Source organism: Saccostrea echinata, unplaced genomic scaffold (assembly GCF_033153115.1).
Source record: "Saccostrea echinata isolate AGI-Se365-2 ecotype Australia unplaced genomic scaffold, CSIRO_AGI_Sech_v1 ptg000030l, whole genome shotgun sequence".
NCBI classification, from domain to species: Eukaryota; Metazoa; Mollusca; class Bivalvia; order Ostreida; family Ostreidae; genus Saccostrea; species Saccostrea echinata.
Genome location: NW_026889779.1, coordinates 15,330,965 through 15,355,302, shown reverse-complemented (window position 1 = coordinate 15,355,302; position 24,338 = coordinate 15,330,965). Strand labels below are relative to the sequence as shown.

The window sequence follows — 24,338 nt, the reverse complement described above, 5'->3', positions numbered from 1 at the left end:
TGTTAATTGAGATATCAACGAGATATTTGGCAGGTATTTAGACACTATCTAAAGACATATGCTGAGACATAGAAATCTATTTTCATTGCCTGTATTTTTAGTGTTGGTTGATAAATATGCGTTTGGTCATTTTTTTTTTAATTCACCCATATTTTCTCCTCAATACAAACTGTCTAGAGGTTTTCCATGATCAGGAGACGCGATGAAAAAATAAATCAACATTTAAACATTTGTTCCTTTTTGTGCCCCTTTTTTCTAAGATTATTTAAGACAGGAAAAAAATCGTTGAAAAACCCTATTTGTTGTCCATTATAAGGTAATGGTCCTTTTATTATTGGTAAACAATGTAAAATATATTTGTACAGGTACATGTGTCAATTCAATGGTTAATAGCACGTTTAATTTACAAAAGTTGTCCATGTTGAAGTTCATTGGTCCACCGCATAGTAAATTAAATAAATCATCCTTCAAGTGCATTTCCGTGTGTCAAAGAATAAAATGAGAACTCTGAAAAAAAAAATTGAAAGAAAGAGTACATATAACTTCTTTTAGAAAAGGAAACTTTTGAAACTTGCATGAAACAAGCTTCTTCCTTTGATGACGAAAGCAACAAGAACAAGAGGCCCAGGGGCCACATCGCTCACCTGAGCACTGTGCCTAGGAAAAGAAGAAAAATCAGTTTAGTATTGAAAAGCTTAAATGCATAAGTGGTCCCAACCTACCCCTAAAAGGGAGTGGGGGGTATGATTTGAACAAAATTAAATCTACACTAACTAAGGATGCTTACATGATTTTTTGACTAACTGTGACTTTTTTCTCTACAAGTTTGAACTTTCATTGTGGCCCCACCCTACCCCTGGAGGTCATGATTTGAACAAACTTGAATCTACACCACCTGAGGATGCTTCCATATAAATATGACCAATCATAGCTTTCCTGTTCTTGAGAAGAAGATTTTTGAAGATTTTTCCTATATATTCCTATGTAAAACTTTGATCGTCCATTGTGGCCCCACCCTACCCACGGGGGTCATGATTTGAACAAACTTGAACCAACATCACCTGAGGATACTTCCATATAAATATGACCAATCATAGTTTTGCTGTTCTTGAGAAGAAGATTTTTGAAGATTTTTCCTATATACTCCTATGTTAAACTTTAATCTTCCATTGTGGCCCCACCCTACCCCCAGGGGTCATGATTTGAACAAACTTGAACCCACATCACCTGAGGATACTTCCATATAAATATGACCAATCATAGCTTTGCTGTTCTTGAGAAGATTTTTGAAGATTTTTCCTTTATACACCTATGTTAAACTTTGATCGTCCATTGTGGCCCCACCCTACCCCCAGGGGTCATGATTTGAACAAACTTGAATCTACATCTGAGGGTGCTTCCAAATAAATATGACCAATCATAAGTTTGCTGTTCTTGAGAAGAAGATTTTTTCTATATACTCCTATGTTAAACTTTAGTCTTCCATTGTGGCCCCACCCTACCCCCGGGGGTCATGATTTGAACAAACTTGAACCCACATCACCTGAGGATACTTCCATATAAATATGACCAATCATAGCTTTGCTGTTCTTGAGAAGAAGATTTTTGAAGATTTTTCCTATATACTCCTATTTTAAACTTAAATCTTCCATTGTGGCCCCACCCTACCCCCAAGGGTCATGATTTGAACAAACTTGAACCCACATCACCTGAGGATGCTTCCATATAAATATGACCAATCATAGCTTTGCTGTTCTTGAGAAGAAGATTTTTGAAGATTTTTCCTTTATACACCTATGTTAAACTTTGATCGTCCATTGTGGCCCCACCCTACCCCCGGGGTCATGATTTGAACAAACTTGAATCTACATTACCTGAGGATGCTTCCATATAAATATGACCAATCATAGCTTTGCTGTTCTTGAGAAGAAGATTTTTGAAGATTTTTCCTATATATTCCTATGTAAAACTTTGATCGTCCATTGTGGCCCCACCCTACCCACGGGGGTCATGATTTGAACAAACTTGAACCCACATCACCTGAGGATACTTCCATATAAATATGACCAATCATAGCTTTGCTGTTCTTGAGAAGAAGATTTTTGAAGATTTTTCCTATATATCCCTATGTAAAACTTTGATCGTCCATTATGGCCCCACCCTACCCCCCTGGGTCATGATTTGAACAAACTTGAATCTACACTACCTGACAATAATTCCACATGAGTTTCATCTTTCCTGGTCCATTGGTTCTTGAGAAGAAGACTTTTCAATAATGCCATTAATTTTTTGCCATTTCGTAATTATCTCCCCTGGAGGAGGGCGTGGCCCTTCATTTGAACAAACTTGAATCCCCTTCACCCAAGGATACTTTGTGCCAAGTTTGATTGAAATTGGCCCAGTAGTTCTGGAGAAGAAGATGAAAAGGTGAAAAGTTTACGACGACAACAACGACGACAACAACGACGACGCCAACGACGCCGCCGACGACGACGACAGACAACGGACAAATTTCAATCAGAAAAGCTCACTTGAGCCTTCGGCTCAGGTGAGCTAAAAAGGAGTGGTTCTTCAGATACACCACTAATACACATGGTAAATGGTAAACTAATGGTAAAATGGGTGGGTGGGTGGGGTTAGAGCACAAGCGGTTGCAAGATTTTTTCGAGGGACCATACATATAGAGTAGGATAGAATAGAAAGAGGTTTAGCGTAAAATTGAATTTGTTAAAAGGGGATCTCATATGTATCTAAGGATATTCGTAGAGCAGATTTTAGAGAAAAAAGGGGGTATATGAATTAAAGCCATATGGAAAACTTCTTTGTTTTTTGATTGAGTCACTAATTCAAAATATATATTTTTTTATATGAATATAGATCAATAGTTCAAATTCAATGGATAAATTTTAAAATATAAAATAGTTTCGATTTATTGTTTCAAGCAATTAATCATGTCCACCTTCGTGATCCAAGATTGGTTAAGCCTGACAGACTATAAGAGTTATATACCTGTCTATTGGAATTCGGAGCTCTTCTCCCATAAACTTGGCCATTCCTGTGGCATGTTTCGCTTTCGTTGTTTGTGAGATGACGTCAGAGTTGTGATAAAATTCAATGTTCATCATGGGAGCTGATAGGCCGCCTCTCATCATGGGGGTATCCGGGTGGATTTCTACTATAATTCTCTGGGGAAAAACAAAAAGCTATTTCAAGGTTTTTTTTTTATACATATGTATATTGTATTTAATTATTTTACATCATAAAGCAGCACAAATTGGAAGAGATTATCGATAAAGAATGATATTCCCATACTTTTCCTAAGATTTTGACTGCAGAACTGATGTGGGGGGGGGGGGGTACGGAAAATGATAAAAGCATGATATAGGTATAGTTTCCACATACTCCCCTAAAGAGAGATTCATAAATCACTGTTTCCTTTTTTAAAATTTTCCTGTTTGAAAGTTAACTGATGTGTCTCAATTAAACTTATCCCTTATGGTACACTAAATTCTAAAGGTAAAATCTGTATGTACTGATACAAAATGGTTATAATAACAGAAAACATCTGCGTATCTTTGAAAAACGTTACCATGTTACCACTCTTGTTTATTTTGTAAAGCTTCTGAAGATAAAATGAAAGGCCAAAAGCTTTACTGAGGTTTTTCGTGTTTTTCTTCTTTATTTTAAGTATGTATATATATACGTAATTCTCCAAGTATAATTTCAATGTGTTGAGGGTTTTCCCGAACCCCCCCCCCCCCCCAACTCCCTGACCACTGTATCGACATCTATTAAGTCAAGCATTGCAAATCAACAAAACTTAAATGTCCTGGTGATGATTTTGAAAATCTAATTTGAACAAAAATAACAAATGATTAACTGACCTTTGATTCTGTGTTATAGGTCTCACAAAGATACTCCGTCAATTTACTCAAGAAATCCTTCCTTATAGATTGTCGGGGAACATTTGTCTTAATCACCGCTGAAATACTAGTCATTGTCATATTGGTCCCTTCTTAATATAAAAAAAATCAGATCATGAAAATCGACCCCTCAGGTAAAAATCCAAGGTTCCTCGTGAATTTTTTTTAAAACACTAGAAAACGAGCAAGCGAGCCAAGAATAATAAGGTTCGTTTATACTGGTAATCTATAAGATATGTATTGAATTTAAAGTGAAACATATACAAACAGTGCTATTCAAACTTTACTCGGTAGCGATCTTTAAACAATTGCGGGCGCTTTCATTTTCTGTCATGCGGTGACACGGTAGGGACGGTTAATTGTGTATTGCCTCGATCTGATATTTTTAACTTATCCTATCATTAAAGTTTTTATTGATTTTTTAAATAAGTTAATTTTTCAATTTGGCGTGCAATTTTGTTAGAAGACAAAAGATGTTAGTTTTAATTAAAATGCTAATTTATGGTTTTCTATAGCTCCGACTGTCCGTGATTTCACCTCCAATAAAAACGTTTCGTGTGTGGATTAGGTTTAGGATATTGATTTACAGTTTATTTAGAACATTTTAAGAAAAAGAATAAATAGAGGCAAGATATCTTTTTGTATTGCGGAGAACTTTATCCATCACGAATATTTATGTTACTGCTACGTTGCAGTTTAAATTTATTTTTATTAATAGTATCTTGCAGCCAATCCATGAGTGGTTTAAATAAACCTCGAAACCAGAACAGTTTTATGGGTCTGATATTTGCATCGAAGGAATATATTTGAGGAACTTGAAATGTATAAGTACTTGTAAAACAAAGCTAAAAGCTTGTTCTGTTTTCATCTTTTCATAGCAAATGTCGATAGTTTGCAATGAAAGGTCCAAAGTTTAATCAGATACAGTAACAGGTGAAACGTACCTTACATAATGCTTATATAGTTCTTTCAGAGAGAGAGAGTATGTGTATATACTTCAATATATCTACAAGTATAGACCAATATTTTCGAGTTTGCAATTGAAAAGAAATAGATTTATTATAAATATATAGATATATAAAGAGTGGTTCAAAACACATTTTCCAAAAGTAGAACTCATTTCTCGACCGGCAAACATAAGAAAATTGCTTAAAATATCGTATTTGGACAAGAAATTTGACCAAATGCCTCATCGATCTTTTAAATTTCAAGATGTTTTGAATTTGTCTTTAAACAGCAGAGGATTTTTGCTTCAAATAAATAACCTTAATATTTGGGATATGGACCGGTATGACACAAAATAATTTAAAACATATTTTTTCTTGGAATTTCTCCTCTCTCTCTCTCTTAAAATTTTAATTTTGTTGACTTGTGTATAACGTATTTTTATAAAGTTTATGGCTCTACATTGAGTTTTCTTAAGGACAGACAGTGGCGTAGTTATGTGCTTGCATGCCAAAGCATCCATATTAATTAAAAAATATATATTATTATAAATAAATATACAAAATTCTTTGATGATAGAACGAATTTCAACAGTTTCATGCTTCAAAGGTGATTTGCTTTGATTCAAATGCATGAAAAGAATGAATCCTCAAAACACTTTTTTCTCGCCCCTTTTTAAATGCAGAAATTTACATTTTCAAATCAAAACATTGATATATTATAGCTAAAGTCTTCAAGCATAGTCTGTATAGATTCTCATAAAAGATGGGAAAGAGACTTTCAATATATACATTATATCGATTAAATAAAATCGTATACTTCACTGTAAAATCCCGGTTTCGCCATTACAGCATCTTCGCTAGCCAAGGGTTTCTGATACGCTACTCTCCTCATAAACCCTTGGCATACGGTGCTGACAAAAGACGGGATTGTTTTCATCACGTGATCACGATTCTTACCAGGTACGCACAGATTGCGTCATGGACAGAAATAAAAAAGCGTATTTTAAAAAAAATAATGTTTTTAAAGAATAATAAACAAGAAGGTATATTGAGTTATTTTTAATTTGTTATTCAAACATGTTAAAATGCAAATCTACATCTTCAGTATTGATTCTTAATCACATATTTTGTACGTAGCTTAAAGGACTTATCGCATGTTTCTAAATTATTTGAAGTTAAAAGCGTAAAACGTTCCTTATGACCACAGTTTATAAAGTTTGTGTTTTTACTGCGGATAAACCGCGGTAATTAACCAATTATTGACTCAAATGAAAACCTCTGAATTAAAAATCTAAGTTAATTAGATAGCGATCACGTGACCCTGTGACGTCAAAGGCGACAATGGCTGACCAGCTCCTCACGTAATCTTACTAAAACATACGCGATACAACCATAATTTTCTGCGTTATGGACGACCAAATCACTGATTTTATCGATATGAATTTTAATATCCAACCTTATATTTTAGAATTGTCAGCAAGAAATAATCTGAAAAATCCGTTAACATTGGAATAATAGCAGCGACGATAGCGAGGGAGACGCGGCGAAGACGAAGAAACTCGCCATCACAATACAATTTGATTTGTCATTTCATCACATGTATTAACTCATTTGATTCACAAATTTAATATTACATAACTTTGTTATTCTTCGTTTTTAACATAACATTGATTTATGCAAATATGCTTTCATATGTTTTGTAAAGGATGGCGGTTTTGAAAAATAATTTTCCGATCACGAAACATTGCCGTAATCAGACCTACAGATTCTAAATATTTGGAATAAAAAACGAAAATATCTCAAAATTCTTATACCTTAGAACTAATTAATGTTTCTAAAGTAATTGGAAATCACGCTAGGAATAAATTTTTTCAACATTTTTCATAATTAAGCTGCATTTGTCGTTGATAACTTCGTAAATAGTGTGCAACTTCTCATCTCTCTATCACTGAATTGTCGCCTATGACGTCAGAGCAGTATTTCGCCAAAATCCGACTGAAATATGCATATTGCCGTATTTGAATTTCAGCTCTCAATATCTCTTAAAATATGCGTTCAACAACGTTTATTGTATTCAGAATTTTAATAAACAAGGTTGTAGATAATATTTTTCATAAAATTAAGATTTTTGAAAAAATCATGCGAGAAGTCCTTTAAGATATTGGATGACACCATATAGAATGGCATGTTATCTTACGGATCATTGCTTACTTGCTTTTTTCATTCCCAATATTAAAGAGTCAAGATATATCCCGAACGCAAATATCGTCATTTGCAAAAAACAATTGCTGATTGGTCGAACGATGTCGATCAACTCCAATCACAACTTGAGAAAAAAATCCCAACTTTTTTTAACACCGTATGCCAAGGGCTTATGAGGAGTGTAGTGTATCAGAAACCCTTGGCTAGCGAAGATGCCATTACAGCTATGTAGGTCATTGTATTATTTGAATGAGAAGGCGGAGCGTCTATCAAGCGTGCGATTAGTATAAATACATTAGCGTGTGTTCGAGGTGTACTAAGTTTGATGATAAACTGACACCTAAAAAGCCTTTTTTCATGCTAGAGACCGACAAAATATAAACATACATTTTAGTTTGGCTGGCTTAACTTTGATTTCTTTTCTGCTTAACTTACGAGTCGTATTTGAAATGATTTACTAGAAATTCGTTAAATTATATATACATTAAATACACAATGGAATTTGGAAACAGAACGTATAACGAAGGATACACTATTTTTCATACTTTAAAGAAACCTTCTTCTTTTTTTTTTGAAAAAAGGGATAGTTTATCCATTTAAGCTTATTACATAATTAGGAATTTTTCATACATATTTATAATTTTGCAAAATTCGAGTGCTACAACAAATACACGTAGGTGGTTGAATTATGATATAAAACTACTCTCGGTGTATAAAAAATAGATACTTAAGAAAGTGAAAATTTAAACGTCATTTAAACGGTTTGTTCCCGTTTTGCACACATTTGAATTTCAGGTATTGAAAAAATGTGTGCAAAACGGGAATTTGTCCAGGTAATATAATTTATTTACTTAATTGCTATAGTCTATATCATATATAGTTGTGAATTTGGAGAAAGATTCTACGGAAAGAATATGAAGAAAAAATGTTAATTTTGTACTTGGTATTTTGACTTAGTTCTTGAAAAAATCATTTTAGAACATAAAAATAACACAAAACTATAATCATATTCACATGATATTAACTAGACAGGTTAATTTAAGATTGAATTCATTTACTTATTCATTTTATCTTTATGAAATAAAGAAACATGGTGATATGCGATAGGGATATTTGTCTAAACTTCCAACTTCATCTTCGGTTGGATAAGTAAAATTCTCATAATGTATTCCCTTAAATATTTATTATAATGCATTGGTAAAATACAGGTAAATCCCAGACGAAGATCCGACTATAATTGCTATCAAAACATATTTCACCTCTATTGTTCTATATCTAATTATCAAATGTGTGCAAAACGGGAACACACCATTTAAACGTCAGTATCCTGAAACATCCGTGTCAGTGTACTTTGTACAGTCCAAATTGCATTGTTTCAAAAAATCCTGTTTATTCATGCCAGACAATTAAGTTAATGATCTACCTCATTTAGGAATTCATTAATCGTCGAAATCCACTCCTGTACTTTTTGATTTTAACAAACTCTTTCCCTGTAGTAAGATAAATAATAAATCACTCCGAGGTATTTTTAACGCCCTTTTTCATTCGACTGATATTTTTTTTTTTACTAACATCTACGTTGATTGGATATGTGAAAGGGTCATACAAATGCATGTTCTTGCTTTCAAACATACCTGCGAACATGGACTTTTTTTTTTTTACATGATCTAAAAAAAAAAATGTAAAATTTTGTGCCGATGTAAAAAGTTATAGTATTTGCTTCAGAAGAAACCTGAAGTTTCCTTCTATTCAAATTAGGGGTGCTTTTTGTGCAAATTTATTCATCCGATAAATAGGTTTTTTGAGCGCTCCGTACTTCAATTTCTTTCCATGAAGGTTTCTTCTATTGGAAGTATGCATTTGTGCACTTGTAACGAACAATTTATTTTTCTAAAGATATTATGAATTGGTGTTTTTCAAATAACGGACTATAAAATTAATGACCGTTTTAACTGAAAAAAATTTCATATCTTCCAAGTCAATGAACGGAGCACTGATGTATATTTAGGAACAAGGGCAAAATGTATAATATATACCCAGTTACCCACAGGCCCACAGTAATTTAAATTTTAAAATTCTGTATTTATGAGACACAAGCAGTAAGTGCAAGCTATTTGCTCCAGGACTTCAATATAAATTGATAGATACCGAAAAAATCAAACAAAATCCACTGAAAATCTTAGCACATCTTAATCATAAAAAAGTTTTCTCCCAGAATTTTAATTACTCATTTGAAAAATGATTTGACCATCGATGGCTCGCAGACACTAGACACAATGTCGCATAGGTGTGCTCAAAGCGTGGAAGTGAATATATTTGAGTCCCGTGTTCAGTGCTTTGTTATTCATGAGGTCAAAGACGGGTTGAAATTTGTAAACAAGGTGCCTTTACTATGGAGACAAGCACCCGCGATTTTGCACCTTTTTGGAAAATAACAAATGAGCGCAAGACTGTTTCAATTTCTTTCAGGAATGTAAAGGACTAGTATAACTCTTTACATTGACCGTATTTACGACAACTTGAAACATCCATGCGCTCATATAAAAATGGGCTTGCAAAATGGGGGTGTGGCCTAAAGTCTATGAGAAATCGATGTAAACAACATACCCCTGCTATATTAATCACATAAATACCTAATTACAGCGCAAGGAAGTAAAAATTGAAATTGAAATTAATAAACAACAATGTTTGATGCAAAGACTGAGGCAAAAATATGTAGAAAATCTTTAATTTAATTTTTTGTAAATTATTGGGGGGGGGGGGGGCAGATTTGGACGTTTAAACGATTCATCCTTTAATTATTTCATGTTCTAACAATCATTATAGCTGTCAGTCAGATTTCTTGGATTCTGAATACTAGTATATTTTTACTGTATATTCTAAGACCCAATCCAACACTCCTACACATTGTCAATTTCTGCAGAACTTTAAGAGGCGTCCCTCCCTGGATACGATTGGGGGGGGGGGTATGTGGCCCCAGATGCTCTGCAGTCAGAAAAGCGTCAGTATTATTCTTGCTTAGCTACGCCACTGACAGATGATACAAACTTTTTTTCACGAATCATGAAACAACTGAAATCATGTTTATAAAAGTAAAATGAATAAGTTTAGCCGTATATTTAATTTTTTTTTAATCAAAGTTTCCCAATATTCTTCTATAAAGTGATAAAAAGTTGTATAGATTTATAAGGGTGATGGCAAAAAGGTAGAATTTTGAACGTGATAAAAGGTCTACAATTTCTTAAAGCTATATATGGCGTATCGTATCTGAGCTAAAAAATAAATAAATAAATAAATAAAAATACATGACTGAGTGTAGATAAACATGATATATGTTATTTACGTTCAGATTAAAATTTTCATCGATTTTGAAGATGAATAACCTCATGTTTCCATAGTTAAATTGACTAATAAACTGTGTCTGTTATTTAAATGCGGAGTCGGTAAATACATAGGTTATTGTTTTAAATTTCTAATATCTTTGAAACGTGGTTGATTTTAAATTGTGTAATTTACAGGAAAGTCCTATCTTTATATAAAGTAAATAAACAAATAGAAAGACCTTTTTAATTTTAGTTAGTCTGAACTTATAAAAAATACGCTATATATGACTTAAATATTTTATCATCACCTAAACCTTTGTATGCTGGTGTTCTTCAGGGCTCAGTATTAGGGCCACTTTTGTTTTTAATCTATGTGAATGATGTTGCTGACAATATGATCACTTTATGTAGACTATTTGCCGATGACAATTCTTTGCAGCATTCATCTCAAAATATGAAAATTATTGAAAGAAATCTTAATCAAGATCTTAATGCACTGGAACTTTGGTCAAAAAAATGGTTAATGAAATTCAACCCCTCTAAAACTAAAGCAATAATTTTCAGCACAAAGAAAAACATCGAATATCCTAAGCTTCTCTTTCAACAATGTCAATTGGACTTTGTCACTGAGCACAAACACCTTGGAGTATTATTTTCTAAGGATGCTAGTTGGTCATCACGTATTGAAAATTTACTGGCTAGTGCCTACAGAAAATTGGCTCTATTAAAAAAATTACAATTTAAAATGAATCGAAAATCTCTCTCCCTTATGTATACGTCATTTATAAGACCACAACTTGAATATGCTTCTGTGGTATGGGGCTGCTGTCAAAACAATGATAACGATAAACTAGAAAAATTGTCACAGGTTTAACAACTATAGCCTCTAAAGATTCACTTTACTTCGAAACGGGATGGGAACCACTTAGTTGTAGAAGACAGACAGCAAGATTAAAGACATTTTTTAAAATGCATAATAATTTAGTACCAGATTATCTAATGGACATACTTCCCAATATGCGATGCAATACATCTAGCTATTCTACTAGAAATTCTGAAAATTATGATATTCCAAAATGTAGATTACAGACTTATAAGTCATCGTGTACTCCTACTGAAGTTAATGAATGGAACTCATTACCACTTGAAAACAGAAACTTACAACTGTTGTCAAATTTTAAATCTAAAATAAGTATTAAAAAATCTGCCCCACCGTCATACTTTGAATATGGTAACAGGCGACTGAATGTTCTCCAGACCAGACTTCGACATAATTGTGCATTAAATATTGACCTCTACAGATGTAATTTAATCTCAAGTCCTTTATGCTCATGTGGCAAAAAAGAAGATTCGTATCATTATTTTTTTTATATGTCCAAAGTATAAAGAAGCCAGAAAGGAATTTCTTGACAAATTTTTATTATTTGATAAAATTCACATTTTAGATACACATGTTTTATTATGGGGGATAGATTCATTGAGTGCTGTGGAGAATGAACGTCTTTTCTGTATTGTTCAAACTTTTATTAAACATTCTGGCAGATTTACATGTTAGTATTATTATAAATATATTTATTTATATATACATGTATATACAAAATTATATGTATGATTTTTTAAAATGCATTGATTTGTAAATTTCACTAATATTGAATATTTTGAATGTACATATTTAACTGTGACCTAATTTAATTTAATTTAATTTTTTGCAATTTACATGTAGGGAGAGGGCGTAATAAGTTTTTAGAACTTGTACCCAATCCCTTTGTAATTAGAAACTACAATAAAATATGTTCAAACCAAATATGTTAGAAATTTTATATAAATTTGTATCATTTACATCCAAAATACAGGCATTATTTATTTATTTTATTATTAATTTTATTTCAATTAATTAATTAATTAATTTATTTATTTATCCATCTATCTATTTATCATCATCTGTCGATTCAAGCTTCGTATTTTAAAAAATATATATATTTTAGGTTTTGGGTCCGAATAAAAATCTTTTAATGCTACCACTTTCGTCCAAGGAGGTCGTCTATCGACAAAAGAGAGATAACTCTATCTATCACACACTTACTTCCGTTTCGACGTATCTTTTTGTAAAGTAAACATTGATTGGGAAATCGTTGTGCAATTTTGACTTTGTTGTCGATATTTTTAAAAATGATGAAAATGCAACTATTTAAAGTGTGATGAAACCGTGTACCACATTTCTTTCAATTCATGTTGATTAGGTAGTGATGAAAAACTGACAGAATTTGTTTGAAACTGATTCTGCTTTTCTGTTGATACAGGTATGTAAACAAAGTAAGTATAAAAAGGTAAAAGGTTTGTGCTTAGTTATCGTATTCATAAAATTTGTTGCCAAAAAATGAAATTATATACAATTCAATATAACTAATAAAACGAATATTTCATGTAGCATTTCGTCGTTTACAAAACGTCATATGCTACATTGTACTTCCTTATTCATGTTATTGTGTGCGATCCTCTATTAAACCCATGGGCGTGTAAAATAATATATTAAATTATTTATTGATAAATATTACATATATGTTCTATCTTCTAGATTCGTCAAAAAAGTGGTCGTTAGTTAATGATTTTTATCAAATTGAATGAGATGTTTTTACACGTCGGGAGCAATCCCTTGCGGTTGAACAGTTATTGAAAATATACTGGGGTGCCTCAGGTCCCCCCCCCCCCTTCCCATGCATAAATTTACAGTTACGCTTTAAACCAACTCATTTTGTGTCATAATCACGAAAATTCTAATATACACGTATTGACATATATACGAGACAAACACAGGTCTTGTGTGATATTCAATTAAAGTGTATCATTGAGGGAGATATTTTTTAATACAAGACTTCAGTTCCCAGAGACGAATTAAGCAGGGGAAATAGTCCTGGTCGAGGGTAACTAGAATCTTGCTAACTCCTTCAATGATATGCTTTTTAACTGGTTTTTTTTATACCGACACAAAAGTAAAATGAAAAGGATTACGGATATTCGGGAAATAGCTTTCGAAGCAGAGATTATACATGAAGCTCACTTGACTAATGCAGGTCAGCAAAACGGGTATTTTCGCCTTGGGAAATACCCTGACCTCGGGGATATGTAATCTTGCAAACTCCCTCAATAGGATACTTTATTTTTATATTCTTATATATTGTTTTGCCTTAAAAAAAATATTTTCCTACATAATACTACCAAAAAAAGTCAAGGTCAAGAGATCAAAAATGTTGTTGCCCAAAGAAAGGGCTTGCGTCAACGAATTAGAGAATATACCTGGTAAATATGAAAGCCCAAGTACCAGCCATTCAAAAGTTGTCGTCAAGGTTAAAGTTTTCTAAAAGTGGATCAAACTCCAAGGACACAATTAATGGTACACAGGGGAAGACCTTGTCATATTAAGAAATACACTAGCAAAATGTAAAAGCCCTACATCAACTATTCATAAGTTATGGGAAAGGGTAAAGTTTTTCAAAAGTAGGTCAAACGTCAAGGTCAAAATTGTTGGTATACAAAGGAATGTCTTGTCACAGGGTATATACCTGTGAAATTTGAAAGCCCTTGTGCTAACTGTTCAAAAGTTATGGCCAAGGTTAAAGTTTTTTAAAAGTGGGCCAAACTCTTAGGTCAAGGTCAAAAATATTTATACCCATGGAAAGGTCTTGTCACGATGAATGCAGATATGTAATATGAAAGTCCTAGCTCCAACTGTTTGAAAGTTATGGCCAAAATTAAAGTTGAGTAATTTTTTTTTTTGAAAAAAACCTTTGGCCTTTGAAAAGTGGGTCAATCTCCAAGGTCAAGAGGTCAAATATTTTGGTACTCAAAGGAATGTCTTGTCACAAGGAATACACATGTGAAATATGAAAGCCATATTTCCAACCAATCAAAAGTTATGGGCAATGTTAAAGTTTTTGCGGACGAACAGACAGACGGACGGACAGGGCAAAAACTATATACCCCCGAATCTTCGATTTCGGGGGCATAAAAAAAGACTGAGCAATCAGAATTATGCTTATGGACCGGTTGGTGAGCTCTTAGAAATGCCGGTAAGATGTTGGAGCTGCTTTGATGGTTTCTGAATTTGCAATTCGTTTACCTTAGTTGGGTGGGATAATCTTAAACAACTGAAGAAGCTAGGTCTAACTGCGTTGTTTTGTGTTCGACAGTTACATAAAAAGTAAAACATTTATGAATTAGCAATTCGTTTACCTTAGTTGGATTCGATAATCTTAAACAATTGAAGAAACTAGGTCTAATTGCATTCTTTGGTGTTCGGCAGTTACATAAAAAGTTTAATAAAACATTTATTGATTGGTTTTTCCCGACAGAATGCGTTTTGTCAAACCGTTGCCTAAAAAAGCCTCTGAATTTGGTTCTCGGGATCGACTGAACGCATGTTGTCGTCGAACTAATATATTTTGTTGATAAATGTTACTTTCGTTTTGCAGAATGTGGACGGTTATTGCAAACATAGCATGCATCGAGACAATCACCAAAAAAATCAGATCAAAGGACCGAATGAAGTATTCTAATGGATCTGTCCAATCAAAGAGGGTAAATACAGACACATTTTCTCTCCGAAATGGAGGGCAACTTTTACCTCATAAAGGAAGCGAAAGTTGGATTTTTCTTCGAACCTACCAGTGGACCAAAGAAAATGAAATTAGTCGGTCCTTTATGAGGCAGGTGTTTTTCTTCTACTTATGCAGAAAGGACAGTTTGTCGCATTACGTAGCGGAATTGGGTATTCTGCATTTTTTTTCTATCTACCAGAAAGTGTGTGGTGTTTCTATAGAAGACAATGCAGCTGTCCTGTCTTGGAAAACCATCGCCCCTTACATGTATGATACTTACCATCATGCCGATCTACTGAGATGCCAGACTCTAACAAAACGAAAACTAAATGTAGTGAAGGTCTGTGTTACTGTTGAGGAACATGCAGTCGGACATGAATTCGAAACTAACGAAGGGATGGTACAGTTAAAAGCATTTTCCAAACTAGTACGAAAAATGATTCCCTTGCCAGTTTGTGGTGAACAGCTGATGTGTTACGTCAAAGGTGATGTGTATTTAACGGGTATCCTGAAATATTTCTTTATTCGTCAGGTTTTTACGGACACCGGGGTTGTTTTGGGTAGGTCTGAATATGATGACATGCACCGCCGTTTGGAATCTTGCAGACGACTACAGGAAGGATTTGACGTAAGTGTCGACGATTTTTCACTAAAACTTGCTGAGGCAGGGTATTTTCTGACTAATGACATCAAATTGGCTCAGTGTTTCAAATGTGGCGGGGTACTGCAGCTAAAACAGTTTGATTTTGACCCTTGGGAGGACCATGCTTACTGGCACCCTAGCTGTCCATTCCTCCTAAAGGCCAGAGGTCAGGAGTTCGTCGACAAAGTTCGACTTGAACTGAAGCAGAGATGTGATTTCAATTCAGAGTGTGTTTTCACGTTTAAGCTTCGAAATTTAGCTCCCGTTCAACCGTCAAGAAGATTACCAGCAGAAAGTGAATCGAGCGACGAATCAGATGATTACGAGGAGGAGGATGACGATTATTTTGGATCAGAAAGTCCCGAGAGTGATTATTTCTCTGACGATGAGTTTTATTGATTCCTTTTGAAAAACGCTTATACTTCTATTTAAATTATTGTCATCATAATATTTTATGCAGACATTGTTTTGTTAACATATGTACATAGCTACATAATTTCAACTTTATCATTCCTCAGTCTCTTTCGGAGGAATGCTTAGTAATCTGAAACATGCCGAATGTAAGTTCATTGCTTGTTTCAATAATGCAAGATATGTAACTTTAACAAGTGATGGGAATTCAGCGCTAATATAGTGTCCATGTAATTCGAATATCACTCTGTTTATTGATGAAAAAAAATTATTTTTGTAATTGATATTTTGAATAAACAAATGGAAAGATTGAACTTTCCTGTTACTGTTATAAGGTGAGACAACCCAAACATTTTGGTATTTACGGGGGTGCATTTTCTGTGAAATTCTTTGGTGTTGTGGAGCAATATGACCATTTTTTCAAATCTTTATCTACTTCCAAATTTTCACTCATGTCCAAAAGACTCCTTAGCTTCTGACTTAGCTCCTGACTGAAATCCATTAGAAAAGACATGACTATCTTCATACGGAGATTTTGAACATGCAGAAATGAACCCAATAATATGCTTGAAAACTACTCACTGTGGACCGTCACCTGACCTGTTACAGACATGAGGGTATAATTATCATACATGGGCCTGAACAAAATGACACAAATCATGATTAAATCATCATCTTGATTAAATAACAAGAAATACACTAGAGTTGTATCTAAATATATAGACACAAAGGGTTTAATATGTACTAAGTTAAACTTTTACTTCGCCATTCGATTTGTTGCTTAGCTCGGCACCAAATCTCGTGGTACTCGGGAAAAGTTTACCAACATATACAAAGTACATGTAAATGGTATTATACGTAGTGAGGTTTGCTTAATGAAGCGAAATCAATCCTATGGTTTTCTCTGTATGAGAGAGAGAGAGGGGGGGTGTTTACTCGTATATAGTAATATATTCATTCAGTTCATTGTATATGCACACCTTGACTTCTTGTATGGAGAGGGTATTTATAGGCATTGCAAGCCTGTTGCCCAATCTATTCAGTGTACTGAATAAATATTGTTTAAAGTAACAATGAAGTCCTGTATTTTAATGGTCATTTATTATAAAAGAAGATGGGTGAACAAGGCGTGCAGAATGCCTATAGCTTCAGATATTAATAAAATCATATTCAATTTGTGAATTAAGTATTTAAAATAAAGTTCTCATTATTGAAATTTATGAAATTATGATTAACAAAACTTTTCTGAGAAAAAAGATCTCGGAAAAAAATATTCTTTTATTAAAAAAATAAAATGCTATTCTTGGGATTCGAACCCCTATCAATAAAAATCCGGAGTATCATATTGTTTCGAGACCAACACGCTAACCACTACGCCACGCAGCTCCTGACGAATAGTGGCATTTAAATCATATTTGTGATATGACCCTTGACAAAATGGATTTCAAGTATTTCTCGGAAAGATGCGAATGCTTTGTCATAAAAGTGTACTTTTAAGGTATAGTGGGTCTTTGCTCCATGTTTTTGTAAACCAAAAAATGTATATTTTTATGCACACTTTTAGGATCAACTTTCAAAAAAATGGAGCGAAGACCCACTCATATCGAAAAATTTTGTTAAAGTGTGAGAAAATGATTCTTTTTGTCCTCTTTAGTGTGTGTATGCTATTTCGTAGGCAAATAATTTCAGTCTTTGTGAGATTTTTGTAAATTGTAGAGATTTAGCATAAAATATACTTTAATGTTAGATGAAATATCAAAGAAAATTTTTATATAATTGAGATTTTATTTTTCACTTCATGTTTGTCGCACTATAGGCACTTCGCCCGCCTTGTTCACCCATCTTCTTTAGCACTTTTTATCAAAGTCAATAAATTATGCAAACATATATACAAGAGTAGCACTATTTTTTCAATTAACGTACTGACCAATCGAACACGTCAATAATTAACCATGCCAGAGTCATATCACCAATAAGGTATTAGCATCTCTAAATTCTTGACTTCTAAAACTGTTACTAAAGTTCTTCATTTTCTTTATTAAAGCTTTAGTGTCCACCAGTTTTGTTTTGCGAGACTGTCTCCTGAGTAACCCTCTCTTTTTCGTGCCATTTGTGTTATTCTTCTGTGATGCTCGGGGTTTTTCGAAGACAGAATCATCTCCCATTGAACCAAGAGTTGAGCAGCCAGATATGCTCACGTTTCCCATTGCCAGATGTCTGTTGCATTTCTTTTGCAACTTATGATGCTTAGTAGAATCACTGGAAATTTTGATCAATGAATCACTTAGATCGGGAACAGTATGAGCATCTGTATTTCTAGTAAGGCTGATTTTTGTACTAGTGAGAGGAAAGTTTGCTAGGTCATCATCAACATGATCAAAGAACGACATGTTGCTTTCCTCGATCACGCTGTCTTTGATACATAACGTACTAGAAGTGATGTCATTTATCCGAAAGCTGCTACCATCCATTTCCATCGTTTCTTCCACTAAAACATCACGTCCAATCAATGTAGAGCAAGCGCGTGGATGACTTCTCTGTTTGCTCATCTTCTGACTCTTTGTAGCGCTTTCTGAGATCCTTTGGTTGATCATGGTTGATGATGCTCTTGGACAAGATCCGTCTTTCTCGTTTTTGGATAAGGAATGCTTAGTTGAGTTCTCACAGCCTTCAACAACTCTATAAATTTTCTTCCCGTCGACATCCAAAACGGGCACAAGTTGACTTGTCTCAATTCTCCTCTCAGCAACATTTTCCTTCTCAAATTCTTTCTCAGTCTCAGCAAAAAAGAAAGTTGTATTGGTTTCTTCGCTCAAATAACTGACCATGGTGTCGTCGCAAACGCTTTGGTCATTGTTTTCTTGCGGACTGATGCCGAACGTATCTTCCTCGGCTAGATTAGAAATGGCAGTTACTCGTGTGAGAGAGCCAGGCGTGGAAAACTGGAATGAAGGACTTCCTAAAGTCTTCTTGACCGGGGTAGGAAAGGGGAAATTGTCCGAGGAGATTCCGCAATGCTTAATCATGGAAACAAATCCCCTCTCAATATTTTCAAGTTCCATTTGAAATTCCATTTCCTTTTTCTTTATTTCCAACTATAAAAGATATATTTTTGGTTTGGTAAATAAATGTATTGCGAGTTTAAAAATGTTATTAAAAAGTTCAGTGCATGTTGATGAAATGCTTAAGGTAACCTTCAATTATATTTCTTTAAAATAAATAGCTTACCAGATCGGCTTGGAGGATGAGGATTTGTTCTCTCGGTTCTAGATTTGACATCTCGGAAATATCTGTGTATTCTGAAATTCAGTTGAAAACGTTAGTTCGAGAGTAAAATACATTAGAGAAAAAGCGTTTGGGATTTCCAAATGACTTTGATATATCCATGTTATTCGATGTTTGAGATTTCTGAAGTGAAATGCCTTTTACTAAGTACGTGCTTCTCTATTTACGTGAATCATTTATATCAAATTAATATTTTTTTTTTTTACCTATTTTTAGTGAAGAATTTCTCTAAATAATTGGCAGTATTTTCTGGGTATTTATTTTTATGTTGATTTGTATTTCAATCGTTCTCGTTTGTTTTGACGTTGCAAGTTTGAGATGTTTATATATATTCTTTTTAAAAAATAACAATGAAGTAATACAACCTTCTAATTTGCTTTTTTAGCACGTGTCTCATTATTAAATCTGACTCACTAATAACACAACTAAAATCATTGTGTACACACTGCACTTGCGTATGCTTCAAGATTCATTTGAGTATTCATACAAAAATTAGTTTGAAAATTGGTGAAACGCGTGGAAAAAAAACAACATATTGATTTAGTAACTTACCATGAAAAAGTAAAGTACTGTCCATGTTTGTAATGGCATAAAGAAGAAGGCCTTGAATCTGCTTGACTGGAAATTTAAGTTGATCTATATCCCTCAAAAATAATCACAGATATTTATAGTGAATAAATTCATAATTAAGGATTCAAATTGTGTCTTAAATACCTCTTGATTAAGTGTTTTCGTGTTAATTTATTTAACACTTTCCAGTATTTGTGAACATAAACACCCCTCCGGATAGCAATTGCAATTCACCATCTCATAGGTGGCGATGAGATGCATTTAAATTCAATTAACATTTTTGTGTACTTAATTATTAAAATTGATATTTTATGGGTATGGGTAGCCAAAAAGGAACTATCTAATGATATTATTTTATTTTTATTTTTCTTGCGATTATATACTAAGCATTCTATTTAAAAAAAAAAAAAAATAGATATATAAATTTTATTTAATTTATTACTTAATAAAGATATATTTTGGGTTTTTTAAGCTTTGACCTTGAAAAAAGCAACAAAAGTAAATTATTTATTTAAATTTTATCATCTTGTGTGAATTTTACAGAATTATACATTATTAGTAATAATTCTCATTGAATCGTTAATGGCTGTTGAGATAGAATATCTTTTTGTAAAAAAAAAAAAAAAAAAAAAAAAAAAAAACAAACCAAAAAAAAAAAAACAAGATATTAAAAAGTCTTTCCGTTTTGATTTATAATTCAATATTTGTTTTTATTGGTTCTAATTTAATTTGACACATGATATATGTAGCAAATAGAACAGTGACCTATATGTGAAAAAATATTTTCTATATACAACATGTAAGGAAAGCGCGTATAAGTTTTTCGAACTTCTTGCCCAGTCCAATTTATAAATGTTTATAGAAAATAAAGTATGTTCAAAGCAATGATCTTTTATATATGAAAGATTTAAAACTTCATATTGGAGTCTAGAATAAATGTGCTGTTTAATTTCCCAAATTTTAAAATATAAATCTATAAATCTAATATAAATCAAAGTGATCTTGATAAATTTAAAATTAAGTAATCAAAATTACTAGATTTTTTAAAAAGTCAATTATTGTGAATAAACTCTGAATTACAAAATTCAGTAAACATCCATGTATTGTTCTTCCAGCTTTTCCGAACAATTTCAAACTTAATCCAAGACGAGATTGTACTCTATCCAACATCAGAAATTCAATGTTATGGTACTTTTTTTTTTAATTACTTTGATTTAATAAAACAAATGAATATAAAAACATGGCAGTGTACATGTTTTTTACACACCATATTGGAAAACATATGTTGTAACTAAATTAAGGTGGTAACAGATGTGTAAACTCTTCTTAATTACATTAACACATGGCCTTAATTACACTGAATTAAGTGTAATTTTGTTTATAAAAACATACCAATATTGGAATGGTGATATGACAATCAACACAAATATTATCTGATACTGCCTTGGGTTATTCAAATAAAAAACGAGCCAATCATATGCCGTTATTTTCAACAAGAATTTGAAGAGCAATTGTCACGTTTTGGAATGGTTAATGAGTAGTATTGGTATATAAAAAGAAATGTTGAAAAAAATATCGTATATATTTGATTTAGATTTTGCAACAAATAGACGTATTTCCAGTCGAATACTCCTTTCTCCATTCGAACAATGAATTTCGACCAATGTGTGCCGTCTTTGGAACTAGAAGGCGAAATACTGGAGCGGATAGTCGAGGGATGTGAAGACAAATTCCAGAGTAGAAAAACTTCCTACAGTTCGGATTGCAATAGCAAGCAATCAGTAAGTCAGAAAAATAAGATTTACTTTGCACATCCTCTAGCTTCGTCAACCATGATTGAGAGCGTTCCTGACGAGAAGGATTCTGGTTGCTCGTGTGAAAGTGTGTACACCTGGACTATCCAAGAAAGTGAAGAGGACTTTATTCTCGAGGACTCTTACATGAAAGGTATTGACCTGTGTATGTACGAAGACCAGGCACCCGAGTCTTTACCAAAGTCATTCCAACGAACAAGCACGAAGGCCGACCTAATTCCCGCCGCAGTCCAGGAAGTTCCGAATGTATGCAGTCATGGGAAAGATAAGAAAGATGCCGCTAAAAAACCAATGGATTTTTTGAAAAATCTTTTGCGCATCAAGAAGTATAAAGAGTCGAATCAAGAAGGAAAAGCTGCTTTTGATAAAAGGAACATTTTGAAGAAGATGAAGCGATTTAATGAAAGCATGGTTAACCAAAAACAAACTCTTGCCATGCTTTAGTTGATAATTCTGACATTGTTTTCATAGTGCTAACTATTGTATCTAGTGCTTTTATTTGTAAAATAACCTTAATAAATTAATCAGATTACAGAATTTCATCTTATTTTAAAATTGACATTTGTAATGTATTAAATGAGGGAATTTATTAAAACCGCTAATGTAGATGGACGAAGGGGTATTTTATCACATGTATTGTCCGTCTGCCTGCTGCAGTATATCTAAAGCAATTGAAAAAAATGAAATCATTATCCTTTTTGGACAAAATCGGCCCTTCGACAAGAAAGATTAGGTTCACTTTGGAGATGGAGGCCTCTGCTGGTGGACTGTTAGTCCCCTAGGGTCTCTACAGCCCAGTAACCTAGTACTTTGGTACTAGCTTGAAAACACGGATATATATTTAATTGCTGTGGTCAATTTTAGAAAACTGTTTCAAAATTAAGGATTATTTCCCTCATGCATAGCTCTGATCCTTCTAGGTATTTGGCTCCAGTCTTAGGCACCTTTTTCTGCTCCACCAGGTCTTTTTATTTAATTTTTTTGGATTTCCTACGTTTCGGCTTGAGCATCACTGAAGAGACATAATTTGCAATTGTCGAAATGCACATCTGGTGCATCAAAATTGGTACCGTATAGGATTTACAATATGGTTATTACATATACAGTGTGCATTTGTTATTTTTTTTAATATCAATATGTACTAAGAACAACGTGTAATGACTTTTTCTTCGCTTGTCAAGGAATTATTTCGGTTGTGCCCCCCCCCCCCCATTCCCGAAAATGAAAACGAAATTGCTTTATACGGGCCGGAAATATGTGTATTTTATTTAACCAAATATATTCTCTTTGTCAAGGTTCAGAAACAAAGATATTGAATTGAGTTCTTTCTGGTAAAATCATTGTACCAAGATTATTTAACTGCACATGACGATGGCTTTCCTCAGGAACGGGGGGGGGGGGGGCACAGGGGACAGCCCCCCCCCCCCCATGATTTTGCCAATATATAGAAAACTATAGAAAACATGGCTAATATTTGCTTGTGTCTCCACAATAATAAAGTCTAATGACCGTTTTAGCTTATATGTGATCTAGGAGAGATTTTAAACAAGATTTTATTTGGAGTATTAGTAAATGTTTTTTGTAACTGATTAAAATCTAGAAACGAAAACCGATCAATTCCCGACTTGGAAGTGAACGACTTGGATAAACACCTGGCTGTGCACAAGTTTTTAGCTCACCTCGACGAAGTCGAGATGAGCTTATACTATACCCCCGGCGTCGATGTCGGCGTCGGCGTCCCAGTTAAACTTTTAGGAACAACTTGCATGGATGATTCATCTAGGGATGGACACTACCACGCTTGCTTCGGATGCTGGATCTGACCTAGATTTTCCAGATGAGTGACCAGGTAAAAGTTTTTGCAGCAGTTCCCATTCCCAAGTAACTATATGCCCTACCTGGACCAAACTTGCATGAATGATGCATCTAGGGATGGACACTACCACACTTGCTTCGGATGCTGGATCTGACCTAGATTTTCCGGTTGAGTGACCAGGTTAAAGTTTTTGGAGCACATCAACAAAATTTGTTTTCCTAAAATTTTCAGATAAATCAGTGCATTAAGGTAAAATATAAACATTTCATCAATTTCTTCTCTTGTTTTGACTGAAGTCCCCTTTCCGTTGTCTTAATAATTTCATCTTTGAAGCCAGAACTTCTCTCGAATGACAAAATTCATCCTTGTCTTCAATAATGTTCATTTGTCTATTATTCTCCTTCAGATACCTGTTTATACTTTAACGGCTCCGGCTAATACTTTTTATTAACTAGTTTCTTTGCTGTCATAAAACATAGGTAATCAAAGAAGCACAACCTTTGGCCCTCGGCCTGACATGGGGCCACTCGGGCTGATATGATTTAGTATGTAATATTCTGTATTTAGCGTTTCCTCCTCGAAAATCAAAGAATTATATACTGACACATAACATATATCTACATGCGAAAACGATCGAACTTTGTATACAAGCTGAAAAAAGACATACATGTACGTATTTGTATAAGAACTGAACATATTTCAAATTGACTCAACGTACAGCTGTGTAGACTCGGTATATAATATTCAAGATATTTAATATATTTGGTCACTTGCACACTTGATTTCTCTGCAATTTTCCAAACTTTATT

The 24,338-nt window shown here is 33.6% G+C and overlaps 3 protein-coding genes across 4 annotated transcripts; 1 reads left to right on the top strand and 2 right to left on the bottom strand.

The window, feature by feature from the left end:
• Positions 1-342: 342 nt before the first annotated feature.
• LOC133196430 (macrophage migration inhibitory factor-like) lies at positions 343-4,225 on the bottom strand. Its single transcript, XM_061332322.1, has 3 exons — positions 3,885-4,225; positions 3,010-3,185; positions 343-507 (listed from the first exon to the last, which is right to left on the bottom strand). The coding sequence occupies exons 1-3, from the start codon at positions 4,002-4,004 to the stop codon at positions 468-470; spliced, it is 336 nt and encodes a 111-aa protein (XP_061188306.1). The 5' UTR covers positions 4,005-4,225; the 3' UTR covers positions 343-467.
• Positions 4,226-12,530: 8,305 nt separating this feature from the next.
• On the top strand, positions 12,531-16,358 carry LOC133196429 (uncharacterized). 2 transcript variants are annotated; one of them, XM_061332320.1, is made up of 2 exons: positions 12,531-12,695; positions 14,865-16,358. In XM_061332320.1, the coding sequence occupies exon 2, from the start codon at positions 14,866-14,868 to the stop codon at positions 16,030-16,032; it is 1,167 nt and encodes a 388-aa protein (XP_061188304.1). In that variant the 5' UTR covers positions 12,531-12,695; position 14,865; the 3' UTR covers positions 16,033-16,358. The 2 variants fall into 2 exon arrangements, with proteins under 2 accessions (XP_061188304.1, XP_061188305.1); XM_061332321.1 differs by having other exon boundaries at positions 12,531-12,708.
• A 1,647-nt stretch (positions 16,359-18,005) lies between these two features.
• LOC133196861 (uncharacterized) lies at positions 18,006-19,906 on the bottom strand. Its single transcript, XM_061332710.1, has 3 exons — positions 19,882-19,906; positions 19,273-19,343; positions 18,006-19,139 (listed from the first exon to the last, which is right to left on the bottom strand). The coding sequence occupies exons 1-3, from the start codon at positions 19,904-19,906 to the stop codon at positions 18,006-18,008; spliced, it is 1,230 nt and encodes a 409-aa protein (XP_061188694.1).
• Between the last annotated feature and the right edge of the window lie 4,432 nt (positions 19,907-24,338).

Excerpts from the sequence above, each read along its gene's own strand:
- LOC133196430 (XM_061332322.1), bottom strand. The coding sequence starts at position 4,004 with ATGACAATGACTAGTATTTCAGCGGTGATTAAGACAAATGTTCCCCGA. Across the intron at positions 3,186-3,884 it reads CCTATAACACAGAATCAAAG|AGAATTATAGTAGAAATCCA; the intron begins GTCAGTTAATCA and ends GTTTTTCCCCAG. Across the intron at positions 508-3,009 it reads CTCCGAATTCCAATAGACAG|AGTTCTCATTTTATTCTTTG; the intron begins GTATATAACTCT and ends TTTTTTTTTCAG.
- LOC133196429 (XM_061332320.1), top strand. The coding sequence starts at position 14,866 with ATGTGGACGGTTATTGCAAACATAGCATGCATCGAGACAATCACCAAA.
- LOC133196861 (XM_061332710.1), bottom strand. The coding sequence starts at position 19,906 with ATGGACAGTACTTTACTTTTTCATG. Across the intron at positions 19,344-19,881 it reads CAGTACTTTACTTTTTCATG|AATACACAGATATTTCCGAG; the intron begins GTAAGTTACTAA and ends ACTGAATTTCAG. Across the intron at positions 19,140-19,272 it reads TCATCCTCCAAGCCGATCTG|TTGGAAATAAAGAAAAAGGA; the intron begins GTAAGCTATTTA and ends TATCTTTTATAG.